The sequence below is a fragment of the Poecile atricapillus genome, chromosome W (assembly GCF_030490865.1).
Source record: "Poecile atricapillus isolate bPoeAtr1 chromosome W, bPoeAtr1.hap1, whole genome shotgun sequence".
Taxonomy (NCBI): domain Eukaryota; kingdom Metazoa; phylum Chordata; class Aves; order Passeriformes; family Paridae; genus Poecile; species Poecile atricapillus.
In genome coordinates, this window is record NC_081288.1 from 26,801,818 (window position 1) to 26,816,293 (window position 14,476).

The 14,476-nt window shown below is 48.8% G+C and overlaps 1 protein-coding gene across 1 annotated transcript; it reads left to right on the top strand.

Annotated features, from left to right (window-relative positions):
- The first annotated feature begins 4,746 nt into the window (after positions 1–4,746).
- Positions 4,747–13,860, top strand: LOC131591526 (TGF-beta-activated kinase 1 and MAP3K7-binding protein 1). The gene is made up of 11 exons (XM_058862330.1): positions 4,747–4,826; positions 5,590–5,726; positions 5,917–6,070; positions 6,665–6,751; positions 7,662–7,800; positions 8,280–8,393; positions 10,757–10,868; positions 10,975–11,119; positions 11,508–11,730; positions 12,018–12,174; positions 13,185–13,860. Exons 1-11 carry the CDS (start codon positions 4,794–4,796, stop codon positions 13,390–13,392), a joined length of 1,509 nt encoding a protein of 502 aa, XP_058718313.1. The 5' UTR covers positions 4,747–4,793; the 3' UTR covers positions 13,393–13,860.
- Positions 13,861–14,476: the final 616 nt, after the last annotated feature.

The window sequence follows — 14,476 nt, forward strand, 5'->3', positions numbered from 1 at the left end:
CAGGTTTTCAAAACATAATCAAATCCTGGGAAATGAGCTCTCAGGGCCACAGTGGGTGTTAGTGATTGGTAGCCCACCACTAAAAAGGATCTTGTTTCAACGGGCTTTGCAATAAAAATGAAATTCAAAATCCCATCCTGTGCTGATGCTTAGCTAAAGCTTCCTTCTCATCCCTTTTTAATGAGTCTGTCACCCGAGTACCTGAGTATCACATTTCCCAACCTTTGTGAGGTTTGAGGACAGTAAACAGAGGCACATGATGGTGAGCAGGCTCTAGCCATCCCCCAAACTGTCTCCCCTCTTGGGGCCACTATTGAGCACACACTGCAGCTACACATCACATTATATGCAAAAGTGTTGGTGGACCGACCCATCTGTTTCATGATTAATCTTTGTTTGGACAAAGACCCTTCCTACAGTCACAGCTTTTGGGGTGGATGTTTTCTGGAGATACCAAGCCCACAGAAAGGCAAATGTCTGTGTGGGCAACAATTGGAATTAAGAACTGGTGAGACAAGATGTTGCCAAAAACAAGCATTTTAGATGAGTAGGACTCCAACATTACTAGTTTGTTTGTGTTTTCTAATCGTTTAAAATCTCTTTAATTTTGCTCTCTGGTATTTCACATGCTTATGAGTCATGTTTTGAAGCTTCTCCCTGCAGCCATGACATCTAGAAACAATTCTGTTATAAAGCTGTTTTCTTTTTTTTAAAGTTCACATAATCCCAGGACTCAAGGAGATGAAACTCTGTTTAGTGCATCGAGGAGTTCAATAAAATTACATGAAACAACCCATTTCCCTCCCTCAAAAATCCATCTGGCCTAAAACTGTACAAACTATTTTGCAGAGGTCTTGACTCTCTCTTGGGGGGATCAGGACTCTCATTATTTCCCCTTTCTCTGGCAGTAGCTCTCCACATTGGCACACACACTCTAAGAGGGTGCTGGGGGAAAGAATCTATTGTTTCCAGCTTTTCTTCCTTAACACTTGTTTTTTTTATTGCCCCATCTTACTTTCCAGCATGCCTGGAAACAGTGACCTGCAAAGAAGTGAGAAACATTAGTGCACCTGTACCTGTGGGAAGCATCAGGCTGAAGCTGGTAGATGAGGTGACCTCGGGGTGGAGCTGTGTGAGGACTCACAGCTCCACGCCCTCACCATACCTTTCTGCCTGCCATAGGAGCAGAGCAAGTATGGCAAGCTGGCTCTGTCAGAGACACCTTTCCTTTTTTCCATGTCACCTCCTGCAAGCTTTGCCAAAAATCGTGGCTTTCCTTTCCAGCCCCAGCCTCTGTTAGCATCAAAACAGAAAAAAAAATCTGGTAAATGGTTCCTGGTTTCTGAGTGCCTACAAGAGCACAGTGCAGGGGCTGCCCCAAGCTCCCTGCTCCCGGTGGCACGTTGCTCAGTCATGCTGTTCATCTTTCATCCAGCAGCAGAGCAGTGGCCATGCTTCCTTTCCTGCAGAGAAAACTTCCATAAAAACAGGAAGGCAGCAGTACAGCTTGTCACCAGGAACACTGTGTGTATAATCCCTAGCACTGGGGACAGGGAAAATGGGAGATTACAAAAAGAGAGGGAGGAACGAGAAATGTGGGAATTTAACATGAGAGGGAGAGCTGTGTATCTGGTAGCCACTGAATCATGTAATTAATTTACTTGTGCATGGATGGTGAGGTTCAGTGACCAATGTCCTGCATTCCTGGGGAGATCTTGGCTGCACAGGAATACAGCACAGCAATTTCTGAGAGGATTTGCAGAAAGTAACAAGCATAAATAGAGGTTAAAATAAGTTTGATCAATACAGCCAGCAGAAACTCAGTGCACTATTTCATCTTTCAAGTGCTGCATTAAGCTTTCAATGAGCAGACATTAATGGAGCAGCTCACCAGCTTCTGTAACACTTTCCTTTGGAGGACTGTGAAATGCTGGACAAACACACATTTAATGCTGCAAATGGCCTCATTTGCTAAAACCTACTATTTACTTTTTTCTTAAGTCAAGTAGCTAATTGACTTGCTCAAGGTTAGGGCAGAAGCTCAGTGACAGAACCACAGGAATATCCAAGCAGAATCTGGCACAAGTATTTTCACCAAGAAAAAAAATGCTTTGCAGCAGGTCTGCATTCCAGAGCAAACTGGCAGGAAAAAAGATAAACCCAAATGACAAAGATCAGTGAGTACGAGCTGAAGCCAGATATTTAAATTAGGAACTGGGCACATTTTTAACTGCAAGAGGTGACAAGCCATTGTACAAACAAGGGAAGTGGCACATTTTCTATCTTGTATCTTTAGGAAAGTTGTTTTGCTCTCTCATTGACTTCACATTCTGCCTTATCACACTCTTACACAGACTCTGCTCTTGTTAGTCGCAAAAGGACTCACTTATGGATAGAAGAAGACAGAAATGACTCCTGAATTCCCAGTCCTGCAGTGCAATATGTACTGACAGTCTCTGGGCACACCCAAAGCCTTGCTGATTTCAGTGTCGCTCTGAGCAAGGACAGAGTCTGACTGTGCTCATCAAGGTGCATGACTGCAACCTTCAATGGCATTAAATAACCATAAGCTGCTGCTGCAATGCTGAAAAAGTGTCATCCTGTTTTAAAGCAAAGACACTTGCCTGTAGCTTTTTAATGACACGGACAATGCTGTGCTATGCGTTTTTCTGCAGCACTGGGAATTCTTCTTTTGATACCAGCAAGAAAACAAATTTTTGTCAGTACTAAATCTGTCCGTCTTACTTGTAATACAGACTTCAGATCTATTCCTATAATTATTTGTACCTATTCACAGCTTTACCCACAGGAATACTCTGAATGACATCACTGAGACTGAGCTTATACAGAAGCCTAAACCTGAGGAAAATATATGTAGACCCAGGTTCTAAATATAGCATTTTCTTCTATCTTTGCATAATATAAGCTTTTATAAAAGTAATTCTGCCAGTGTACCTAATTCTGCTTGAATGTCTGTATATTTGTGAGCCTTGCATGAAGGGGAAGGATCTATATTTTGAAGAAAGAAATGTAACAAAACAATAGACAAAGGATTTACAAGAAAGGAAGCTGGGAATCCTCTGGCAGAAACCCCTGCAGCAAAAGCCATCATTCCATAAAATGAGGTTAATTAACTGGCCATTATTTCTGAAGTGCATCTGAATCTAATATATCTGCTCCAAAGATGTCATTAGAAGTGTATCAAGCCACTGCTGGAAGTCAAGACTATTTAACACTCCCACCCTCATCACAGCTGCACTGCTACCCATGACTGAAACTGCACGTCTCTCATGTTGGAGCCCCTGCAGCCACAATACACACAGGGAACACACAGGGCTCTTCCCCAGGCCCTTGCTGCCACAGCCTGACTACTGGCCATCACTCACATTAAGAAACGCCATTCACGCTCCTGGAGGGCTCTTCTGCTGACTTAGAATATTGAGAAAGCAGTGAGATTGAATCTTGTGTCTTCCCTCCTCTCCCAGCAGAGCTGATTCAATGGAAACAGCCTATCTCTGCCAAGAATGGATCTTAAATAAGAGCAAAATCAGTGATCTCTGCTTTTGTCTGTATTGCTCAGGCAGGCACACAAGTGATTTTTACTGTTGTGTCTGGCTCAAGACTACCAAGAACTGCTCCAAACTGCGCTGAGGATTGAGAACCACTTGTCATCTGTCCTAGACACCTTCCTACTGCTTCCCTGAGGACATGGTCCAACTACATCCTTGTTATGGCCTGCAAAAGAGGGAGGGGAAGTGCAGGACACAGACTTGACAAGCTGAGACACATGGATGCCATGGATGCAGTGCCTATGGAACAGGGTGCAGCTGAGAGCTGGTACCTGGGCTGAGTCTTCCCTAGAGGTTGCTTGGAACATGATGCACTACTAAGAAAACCATTTCAACACCAGGCTACCTCAGGGCTCTCTGGCACTCAGGGTGAGCCCATTTCACAGGATCCAGGATTTGCAGTATCAATTGCACCTCAAGGACTGTGTTTTCAGCCCCTCACTTTAAAAAGGTCATTGAGATGCTGGAGCAGGTCCAGCAAAAGGCAACAAGGCTTGTGAAAGATCTACAAAACACATCCTATGTGGGGCAGCTGAGGGACCTGGGTTTTTTAGTCTAAAGAGTCTTTTTAGTCTAAAGAGGAGGCTAAGGAAGGACCTCATTGCTCTCTAAAACATGTGAAAGAGGTTGTAGTGAGGTGAGGGCTGGTGTCTTCTACTGTGCCTGCAGTAAGAGAACTAGAGGAAATGGCCTTAAGCTGAGACAGGGGAGATTCAGATTAGGTATTAGACATTTTTTCCCCACTGTTATGGTGGAATAGGCTGGAATTCTATTCAGGCATTGGAAGAGGGTGCCCACGGAGGTGATGGGGTCACCATCCCTGGGGGTGTTTAAACAGCATCTGATGCGGCTTAGGGCTTACAGTGGCAGTGCTGGGTGGACAGTCGGACTGGACGATATCAAACGCCTCTCCCAACCCCGATGATCCCATGGTTGTATATGAACCTCACAACCCTGGCCCTCTTTCCTCCCCCGCCACACACACACCCGCTGCCAGCGGCGGCCAACAGCTGCTTCTTTCTCACATACTTGAAGGCCACGGGTAAGAAATGAGGCTGCCCGCACCCCGCCTAGAGCAGAAGGAAGCTGTAAGGACAGGTAAATTTCCAAGCGCTCCAGCTCCGAGCGCTCTCCTCGGGCCCGGCCCGGCACCGCCTCACGCGGGGGCGGGGCCTGAGCGGGCCCGAGCTGTGGCGGGCGGGAGGCGGCCGCTCCCGCTCCAAGATGGCGGCACAGAGGAGGAGTCTGCTGCAGAGTGTGAGTGGCATCTTCCCCCCCTCCGTGCACACGCACCCCCCAGGTGGGTGCGAGGGAGTCCCCGGGCCTCCTCCTCACCCGCCCCCCGCGCTGCCGTGTGGGAAGGGGGAGGTTCCCCCGCCGTGGGGCGGTGGGGTGCTGCTCTGTCGCCCGCTGTGCCGTCTGAGGGCAGGGGGTCCCGGGCGGCGGAGGTCCCTGCGTGGTCAGCGATCCGCACGCTGGGCTGAGCGGCCGCTCTGCAGCGCACGGTGGGCGACAGGTGGCTGTGGGGGCCGTGCCAGTGCTGCGGGCGTCGGGGTGCCCCGCTCTGTGAGGGGGCAGCTGGCTCGGCTTTGCAGGCCGAGCGGGAGATGGCGGGCCCGGGGATGTTTGTCTGATTGCTGGCTGCAGCAGCAGGCCCCGGTCCCTTGTCCTGCTTGAGTAGTCCTGGGAGAATCCAGAGCTTTCCCTGCACTCCCGTGCCAGGGGTGCCTGAGGATCTGATTCACCATCGGAATAGCTAAGCTAACGCTGTGGAGTGCAAAACTTGAGCGCAGATTTCGCGTCTGGTTTCTTGTTAACAAGAGCCGAAGTGCATCCAGAGCTTAGCTTCAGAGGGAAGGGATGTGGTAAGCGATGCTGTTCTTCAGCGGGGAAATGCAGAGTTATTGGAAGTGCTACTAGTTAGCAAAGTAGGGGTGGACTCGTAACCTGTACTGGACCATGATCCTCACTTCATGATGCTTGGGGTTTACATGGTCTCTTTCCTCTTCCTGTCTGCCAGGAACAGCAGCCCAGTTGGACAGATGACTTACCATCCTGCCATCTCTCTGGGGTGGGCTCAGCTCCAAACCGTTCCTACAGTGCAGATGGCAAGGGGACAGAGGGTCACCCCTTGGAAGATAACTGGTTAAAATTCAGGTAAGTGGGTTGCACCTGGGACACCAACTCCTGCTGGCACAGAGCAGGTAAAAGAGGTATTTAGTTTGTCACACGGGACATGGAAGAAGAGGGTGGGGCCTGAGCATGCAAGAGGTGTCTATGGTAACTTGCTACTGGTATCTGTGTCTTGCAGTGATCTGTGACCTCTTTGCTTCTACCCTCTTGGCAGGAGCGAGAACAACTGCTACCTCTATGGTGTCTTCAATGGTTATGATGGCAACCGAGTCACCAACTTTGTGGGTCAGAGGCTCTCTGCAGAACTGCTGCTGGGCCAGCTCCATGCAGATCACAGCGATGCTGATGTGCGTCGAGTTCTGCTGCAGGTAAAGAAGCTTTGAGTGGGAGCAGCTCCTGCTTCTTGCACTACCCACCTCCTCTTTGCCATCAGGGGAGCAGCATCTGATTTCTGTGGGGGTTGGAAACATCTGGTGGTTGCAGTTGCACTCATCCTGAGCATCTGTAGTGCTTTGTTTCACTCCTGCCTCATCCCATCTGTCCCCTGGCTCCTTCAGCACAGTGCTGAGAGCTTTCCAGGAAGCTGCAGCCAGTCTTCCCTGGATGTGTAGGAACAAGTTAGCCTATGAAGGAGATGACAGTGAGTGAAGGAGAGAACTTAATGTGTGGGGAGATGGATTTGTGAGTGTGCTTTCTTGAGTGACAGGATCAACACACAAGATCAGATAGGTCTCTGACATTGCTGTGAATGTTATTTTTATGGTGTTTTGAGTTGTTGCAGATTGTTTTTACAAGCCGTTAACTAGTTGTGCTGAAACAATTGTGTTTCAATGTGCTGTAATGGTCCTTGAAAATCTGTATGTACAGTGATTATGACCTGGTCTTAGAGAGGTGAGGATGGGTTGCCCCAAAGTCTGTAGGCATTGGATAAGAGGTTAGCTTCTCTTTATGGACTTTTTTAGGCTTTTGATGTGGTGGAAAGAAGTTTCCTGGAGTCCATTGATGATGCCTTGGCAGAGAAGGCCAGCCTGCAGTCTCAGCTACCAGAGGTAATGTACTGTTGCAGCGGCCTCAGGGAGACAAAGAGTTACATTGTCCCACCCCAAACCCCTTGTGAAGGGCGGCCCAGGAGTTCTGATTGGGTTTGAGTCCCTGGGGGGTTCTCCCTTGGTGTGTTTCTAATGGTCCCTGACCCTGAACTCCACCCTCAAAGGTGTAAACCCTCGGTTCTGTCCCTCAAAAACCCCTGCTGTGCCTCTGTTCGGGGCTCTCTGTTCTGGACCTGAGTTTGTTCTCATGCTGAATAAATGGTTTCATGAACGGGAGCCCGTCTCGTTGGTGTTTCATGCTGGTCCCCAGAACCCTGCAGCTTCCCTGGACGAGATCCTGAGGTTGAAGGCTGCAACAATGTACCTTAAGAGTAGAGCTTGCTGGAGGTCCCACCTTCCAGCTTGCTGGATGAGGTTTGGGCATATTAGTCAGTTTGATCCAAAGGAGGCTGTAAGTGAAAGTTACTTCTCCATGGTTCTCTTCTGGAATCTTGCATGAAGCAAAGCTAGTGCCTTGGTCCGTTTCCCAGATTTCCCCCTGTTCATACTGGCACTCCTTAGACCTGACATTGTTTATCTGAGTACGGAACTGAGTGTATCACAAAGAGTTCAGCCTGTACGTGTGGCTCTTCCAGGACAAAGCCGTGCAGATGAGAGGAAAGGCCAAATTTGTGCAGCATCTGGGCAAATATGGGCTCTATTCTTCAAGTGTACTGGGCTGTCCTCTCCAGAATGACATCAAAGCTGTGTCATTTGCTAGGATTGAACAGGAAATTTTATGTCTTGTACAGGCATGACACAAGGCTAAGATTTGTCAAGATGAGTCCCCTCCCTACAGAATTTTTATTCCAGCTGTGATTTCTGTGTCGTGGACTGTGCGTTTAAGCTTCCCCCTCATTTTGGCTTCCAGGGCGTCCCTCACCACCAGCTCCCTCCTCAGTACCAGAAGATTGTAGAGAGACTGAAAGTTGTAGAGCAGGAGATCTCTGGAGGAGCCATGGCTATTGTGGCTGTTGTTCTCAACAACAAGCTCTACATCGCCAATGTGGGTGAGTTGTTTTTTGTCAGTGGCTCAGTCTCAGAATGCCTGAGGATGGCAGGGGTTCTAGGAAGTAAAAGAAATTTGAGTGTGGGGGAGAGCGTCTTTGGTCTGTGGCCAAGCAGTGATATACTTGCTACTTACACAAGCACTTGAAATCAGCCTGGCTCTTCGTCCCTGCAGATGTTGGCTGATGTGGTGCATGTGGCTAAAGAACAGAGGGGAAAGGGGTTGAGAGGAGTAGTGCAGGTTCACTGAGAAATAGGAAACTTTCTTGGGAAGTAGCAGCTCAGGTCTGGATGGAGAGCTGCCTAGCAGGTCCACTATGCTGCTAGCAAGGCTGCCTTTTGGAGACCATGATGAGACAGTACATGAGCCTTTCTCTTCTTTTCTGTCCTTATTCCCGTCTCTGTTCCCTTTCCCTTTGGATATGTTCTCCCTGTTAACAGCAGGGCTATCTGGTGCCTCATCTCGCTGCTCCCACTGCAGGTACCAATCGGGCACTGCTGTGCAAGTCCACAGTGGATGGGCTGCAGGTGACCCAGCTCAATGTGGACCATACGACAGAGAATGAAGATGAACTTTTTCGCTTCTCTCAGCTGGGTGAGTATTTGGGTTTCGTGTTCTTAGCTGAGAACATCGCATGACTGTTTATCTGGGACCAAGAATGACTTAAGCCACAGGAACAATAAATAACCATAAAAAGAAGCTTACTGTGTTTTCAGATAACAAGTTCAGTGCTTTCTTTTTGTGCCTTTTTAGCCATTCTGGGGCTACAGGGTAAGCTCATCTCACTGACCCAGCAGAAAACTACACTTTTGTTTCAAGTTTTGAGTGTTAGTTTTGTGTCCAGCTGCCAAAGTGGCATTGATTTGCCCTCCAGCTGTTGCTGTAGTCGATAGGAAGGCAGGAGTGGAAGCACAGAGCCAGAGGGTAGAAGTGAAGTAGACAATGTATGACGGCTCCTGTGGAGGCAAACCACAGTTATGCTGCTTTAAGTTCTGTGTGATGCCTCACCCTCAGGATGGTACATTTCAATTTGCCTTTGTATGAGCTGCTGCTGAAAAAAAGCAGCTTCACTTCAGACAGAGCCAGGCCAAGCATTGGCATTTACTCCTCTCACATCAGTAACTACTGAACTCTTAATGCTGACATTTTGCTTTAGGCAATTTCTCTTTTCCTTTACAGTGGTTGACATGTTTGCTTTCTTGGTCTAGAGCTAACCCAGACCCACTTGTGTGATTGCTGGTACCACATTCTTCTTGTTGAGATGTTTGGGTCCTGTACTTTCATTTAGGCAGACCTAAGGTGGCATTCTTCATTAGATTCACCTGGCAGATGTATTCTTATCGGGTGAGGCTGTTAATGTGCAATTTCTGCTGCTAGGTCTTGTTTTATTCTATTTCTCTTTCATTCCCACTCCTACTCCTGCACTTAGGGTTACATGCTGTGAAACAGAATACTGAATACAAGAATCCAGGGAATTACTACCAAAAATGCAGAATTTAGCTGCAGTCCATGGGAAAACAGGGAACTGTTAGATGTACCAACCTTAACTTGGTGCAGCACTGGTGCTCCTGCCTACAGTGCCAGCAGAAGGAAAATCCTGTGGAACCAGACAGTGTGCACAGGCTGTTTTGGGGGCCCAAGGGAGGTTGTTTCTGGGCTAGCTTGAAGCACAGCGGTAAGAGGTAGTGGGGACAGCATCTGTCATGATGGTGCCTGTGCCACCCCTGTCTTGGAGGAAGGATGGGAGAGCTCTTGTGCTTTGTGGTTCTTCAGGCAGCACATCACAGCTTGTTCAGTGCCCTGGGAGAGTTGCTGTGATTTAGACATGACCTCTCTGGCATCCTGTGGGCCTCCCTGTGTTTGTGTCTGTCGATGGCATGTACCTCCCTTGCCAGGAGCTGGCAAATGAGCCAGGCTGTGTTGATGAGTCAGTTGTGGTCTGCAGCAGATGGAGGACTTGTGTCTTACTGCTGGGGTAGGTGTGGAGCCATCTGTGCAGTGAGGCTTGCTTTGGCTCAAAGGGAGAATTTCAGCTGGACCCCTGCCTTCACCTTGTACTGAGGACAATCATCCTTAGATAAAATCTCGGTGCTTTGGCTGATTGCTCTAGGTATAATGAGGAAGGGGGGCTGCCAGAACAGACCAGGTAAGTGGATCAACTGCTCCAAGTCCTGCCTCAAATAGTAGCAGCACTCAGATGGTTCCTGTTAGAACCTTCCTCTAGATGGGATTACTTCCTAGGCCCTGCCAGAGCTATATCACTATAAGTTTATTTAAATAAATACTTGTTTGATCATTGTTCTTATTTTAGGAGTAGCCCACATCAATTTGAGCAGTTGAGCGAATTCAGTGTCTCTTGTAGATAGTTCTCCTTTTCTCAGAATCACAACATGGGTAAGGTTGGAAGGGGCCACTGTGGGTCATCTGGTCCAAGCTCCTGCTCAAGGAGGGTCAGCCCTGAGCACGTTGTTATTCAAGATACTCAGTTCAGTTTGTTGTTAGTGAAATTGTCATGTGGAGCTTAGGAACAGGGGTCAGTTACAGGTGGTAGAAAAAGCAGAATCCTTCACATATGTTTTCCTGATTCCTGCCTTCTCCCATCACACAGTCCAGAGCTGACAGGCGCAGATGTTCCGCTGCCTTTTCGGCAAATGCCTGTGCAACCAGGCCAGCTGCTGCTGGTGGCTTTGGACCAGGATGTGGGCTTTGTCTCAGGGCCAACTGTTGCACTCAGAGTATGCCTGCTGGGTTGTGTGTGTCTCCTTCCCAGCTTGGAACTAATGAAAAGGTGTTCCTTGGAACATAGCTATTCCTCTTCTCCCTCTTTAGCTCCTGATGATTCTTCGGTGTCTCGTTTTGTCTTACAGTTCTGTGTAACTGTGGATATTTCTTTTCTCAGAGGAAGTTCTGCAACTTTCACAAAGTTAATGAAGCATTTTTGGTTTTCAATCTGGCAGGCTTGGATGCAGGGAAAATAAAACAAGTGGGAACTATTCGTGGGCAGGAAAGCACTCGGCGCATTGGAGATTACAAAGTCAAATACGGCTATACGGATATTGAACTCCTCAGGTGAGAAAAACTCAGCTGTGGGGTTTTAAGCCCTCCTTTTCTTCATCATCACTCCATTCTCACCTACTACATCACCATTAAATGCTAAATTACTGTCTCTTTCCAGTGCTGCTAAATCTAAGCCCATCATAGCAGAGCCTGAAATCCACGGAGGGCACTCGCTGGATGGGGTGACTGGCTTCTTGGTGCTCATGTCAGAAGGGCTCTACAAAGCGCTGGAGGCAGCTCATGGGCCTGGGCAGGCCAACCAGGTGAGCCTCCTCACAAGGGAGACATTCTTGTTTCTATTGACTCACTCCAGCAGTGTCAGCTGTCCTTTCATACAGGCTGTCCTCCTCATCTGTGCTGTCAGTGCTGGCCAGGCTGAATGCCTGTGCCACCCCATTCCAGTCTAATGATATGGGAGCTGCTTTGCCAAGCCAGTTCTTCTAGGCAGCTGCCTGTCCCTTAGGAGTAGTAGCCCACTAAAGGAAGTGGGATGACTCAAGGCACAAAAGCACAATATCAGCAGGTAAGCATCACAGTCAGATGAGTTGCCATAAAAACTCCTAGATCAGATGGCAGGAAAAGGTTTCCTCCAAAATCTCCTAGAAATCTTTCCTCTGGTGACTTTTTTTCTTTTTCCCCTTCTGTGCCCAGGAAATTGCAGCCATGATAGCCACAGAGTTTGCCAAACAGACGTCACTGGATGCTGTGGCACAAGCAGTGGTGGACCGAGTTAAGCGCATTCACTGTGACACTTTCGCCAGTGGTGGGGAGCGGTCCAAGTTCTGTCCCCGTCACGAAGACATGACACTCCTTGTGAGGAATTTTGGGTACCCCCTGGGTGAGATGAGCCAGCCCACGCTGACACCAACGCAAGGTGTGTTGGGGAGAGAATGAAACGTAATGGGGTGAGGAAGATAAGATCTCTTTATTGATCCAGCACTCACCTCACATTGGGACAGGAGGTAGTTGGTGTAGAAGGAATTTTCATATTTAACAGATTATTGGCTTTTGAGATGTGGAATCTGTGACAATTTGACAGGATACAGTACAGCATCAAGGTCACTTTGATACAAATTTTTGGGGTTTTTTTGCTGCTGTGCTGCACCCTCAGTTGCTCATGTCTGAACTGCATTTTATAGTTTCTGTTTTCTCCCTTCTCAGGAGGCCGTGTCTACCCAGTCTCTGTGCCATATTCCAGCTCCCAAAGCACGAGCAAGACAAGTGTCACGCTGTCTCTTGTCATGCCTTCTCAAGGCCAGATGGTCAATGGTGCCCACAGCAGCTCAACTCTGGATGAAGCCACCCCCACCCTCACTAAGTAAAGTCCTGCTCTCTTGCTTCCCACAGTTTTCCCTGCACCTCATGCTGTATGAAGTGGTTGAAAAGCAGAGACAGCTGTTAGTTACCTGTCAGTCAGTCCCTTATCTGGAGCGTGCTCCCCTCCACACTACAGTATTGACAGTCAGCATAATGTGTTAGCTGGAAAGCAATTGTGTGAGGAGTGGGAATGAGTGAAGCAGCAGCTCTGAGGCCAGCTCTGGCGACATGCCTTGGGAGCAGCATCTGCTGCTGTTGCTGGAGGGCAGTGAGCAGCCCTTCTCTTTGGATCTCGTGTGCCAAGTGTGTTGGGTGCTGTGCACAGAGGGAGTGTGGGTGCCCTTCATTTCAGCAAGGAGGAGGGATTATGCAGGTCACCTGTAAGGCTCTTGGAGAGGCTGCGCTGCTGAAGTTGATTTGCTTACAGGCACATCCAAGGAAAAAAAAGTGGGTAAAGCTTAGAACTGGGTCCTCTTTGGGTCCACTCTGCAGGGTCATACTAGTTAGTGGCTGTGGTTTAGGTTGGGCCCTTGGCACTGCACGGTGTGTACACACTGCACAGTGAAGAAGCTCTGTGGGTATTGTGCTCTGTAGCTCCAGCAACAATGAGGCTGACGCACTAGAGCTGCTTTGGCTGCAGCACAGGTCATGCAAGAATAGCTTTCCTGGCTGCCAGACTCTTCCCGTAAAGCTCATACTGTTCTGGGTATGGGGAGGCCAGCAGAGTGCATGCCTGGCTTTTTACTGCTTCCTCTCTGTTCCTCAGATGCCTGGTTGTACTTAAGGCCTTCCAGTTAATGTGAATCAGATACCTTTGGTGGAGAACCAAATTCCAATCAGTTCTCGACACTTTTAGTGCTCTCATAGAGCACATGACTGCAACTTTTTACCTGTCGGCTAGGATAGCTTGATCTGTGAAGAAACTGGTGCTTGTTCTGGTGCTTTTTCCTGTCCAGTGCCTCAGGTGGAGTAGAATAAAGATGTTTATGTTCTCTCTTTTTCCCTCCTTAGCCAAAGCCCAACTGTGACACTGCAGTCGACCAATACTCACACGCAGAGCAGCAGCTCGAGTTCAGATGGAGGTCTCTTCCGCTCCCGACCCACCCACTCGCTCCAGCCAGATGAGGATGGGCGTGTGGAACCCTACGTGGATTTTGCAGAGTTTTACCGGCTTTGGAACATGGACCATGGCGAGCAGGGAGCACTGACTGTGTCCTAACGTGTATCTGCCTCCTGCAGATGCCTCGTGCTCGTCTGTGTGAGCAAAGACTGAGGCAAGAGAGAGAGTGTTGCACTGAGGGCTGCGTTTGCCCAGAGCTGACTCCTAGCCAGGATGTGCTGCACACTGAGCAAGGGATCTCGTGCACTACACACGTGTTGCCATGCTCCCAATCCTGCCCAGCCCTGGGACACCCTGGGAATAGGGGAAGCGGTCTTGAATGCAGCCCTCACTGCAGGTTTTAGCGAATAAAGGTGTGGAGAGGGCTCCTTGTGGATCAGGCAGGAGTCAGGCCCGTAGGAAGGCTGCGTGTGTGCGCGTGTGTAGGTGTACACGTGTGTACCTGCGTGTGTGTGTGTGTGTGTGCTGTCATAATGTTTCCACAACTCAATTCATAATGCTGTGATTCCAGTGTTCAACTCCATAGAAGATACCTCTATTTTGCAGAATAAATAACTTATAGCTACAGTCACTGGCACCCGTGTGGCTTGCTCTCTTCCTTATAATGTTGTGTGTGGGTGTGACAGCTCCTCCTGGTGAAACCTATTCCTCCTGAACAGAGGCTTGCACCTTGCAGGAAGAAAGCTTCTGCTGAAAAAGTGGCCTGAAGCCTTGCAGGTGACTTACAAGCATAAGCTCTTTGTCTACTTATTTCCTGAGCTTTGGCAGAGAATTATGGCTTAAAGTCAAACCATAAATACGGGTTATTATTTTTTGTAGGTAAAATGCACGTTTTTTCCCTTAATGTAGGCCATCTGGAAAGGTGTAGAGGGTGGATGGAGTTTGTAATGAAGTTTCCCTGTACAAGCACCTGGTGCTGCACAGCTGGAAGTCACAACTCTGTCGTGGTGCCTTGAAGATGTAGATGGGCACCCTCGCATCAGAGCGGGGAGCTGTGCAGCGACGAGAGGAGTGTCCTGCTGGCTGCACACAGGAGCCCATCTTGCCTGGATTTGCTGGCCGAGGCATCGGGATCACGGCAATCCTCCTCTTCAGTTCAGATTTCTGACGGCAGGCGGCAAGCGAGGCTCTTCCCTCCCGGCTCCAGCCGTCCCCCGAGCCTGCCTCACTCCCTGCGAGCCTT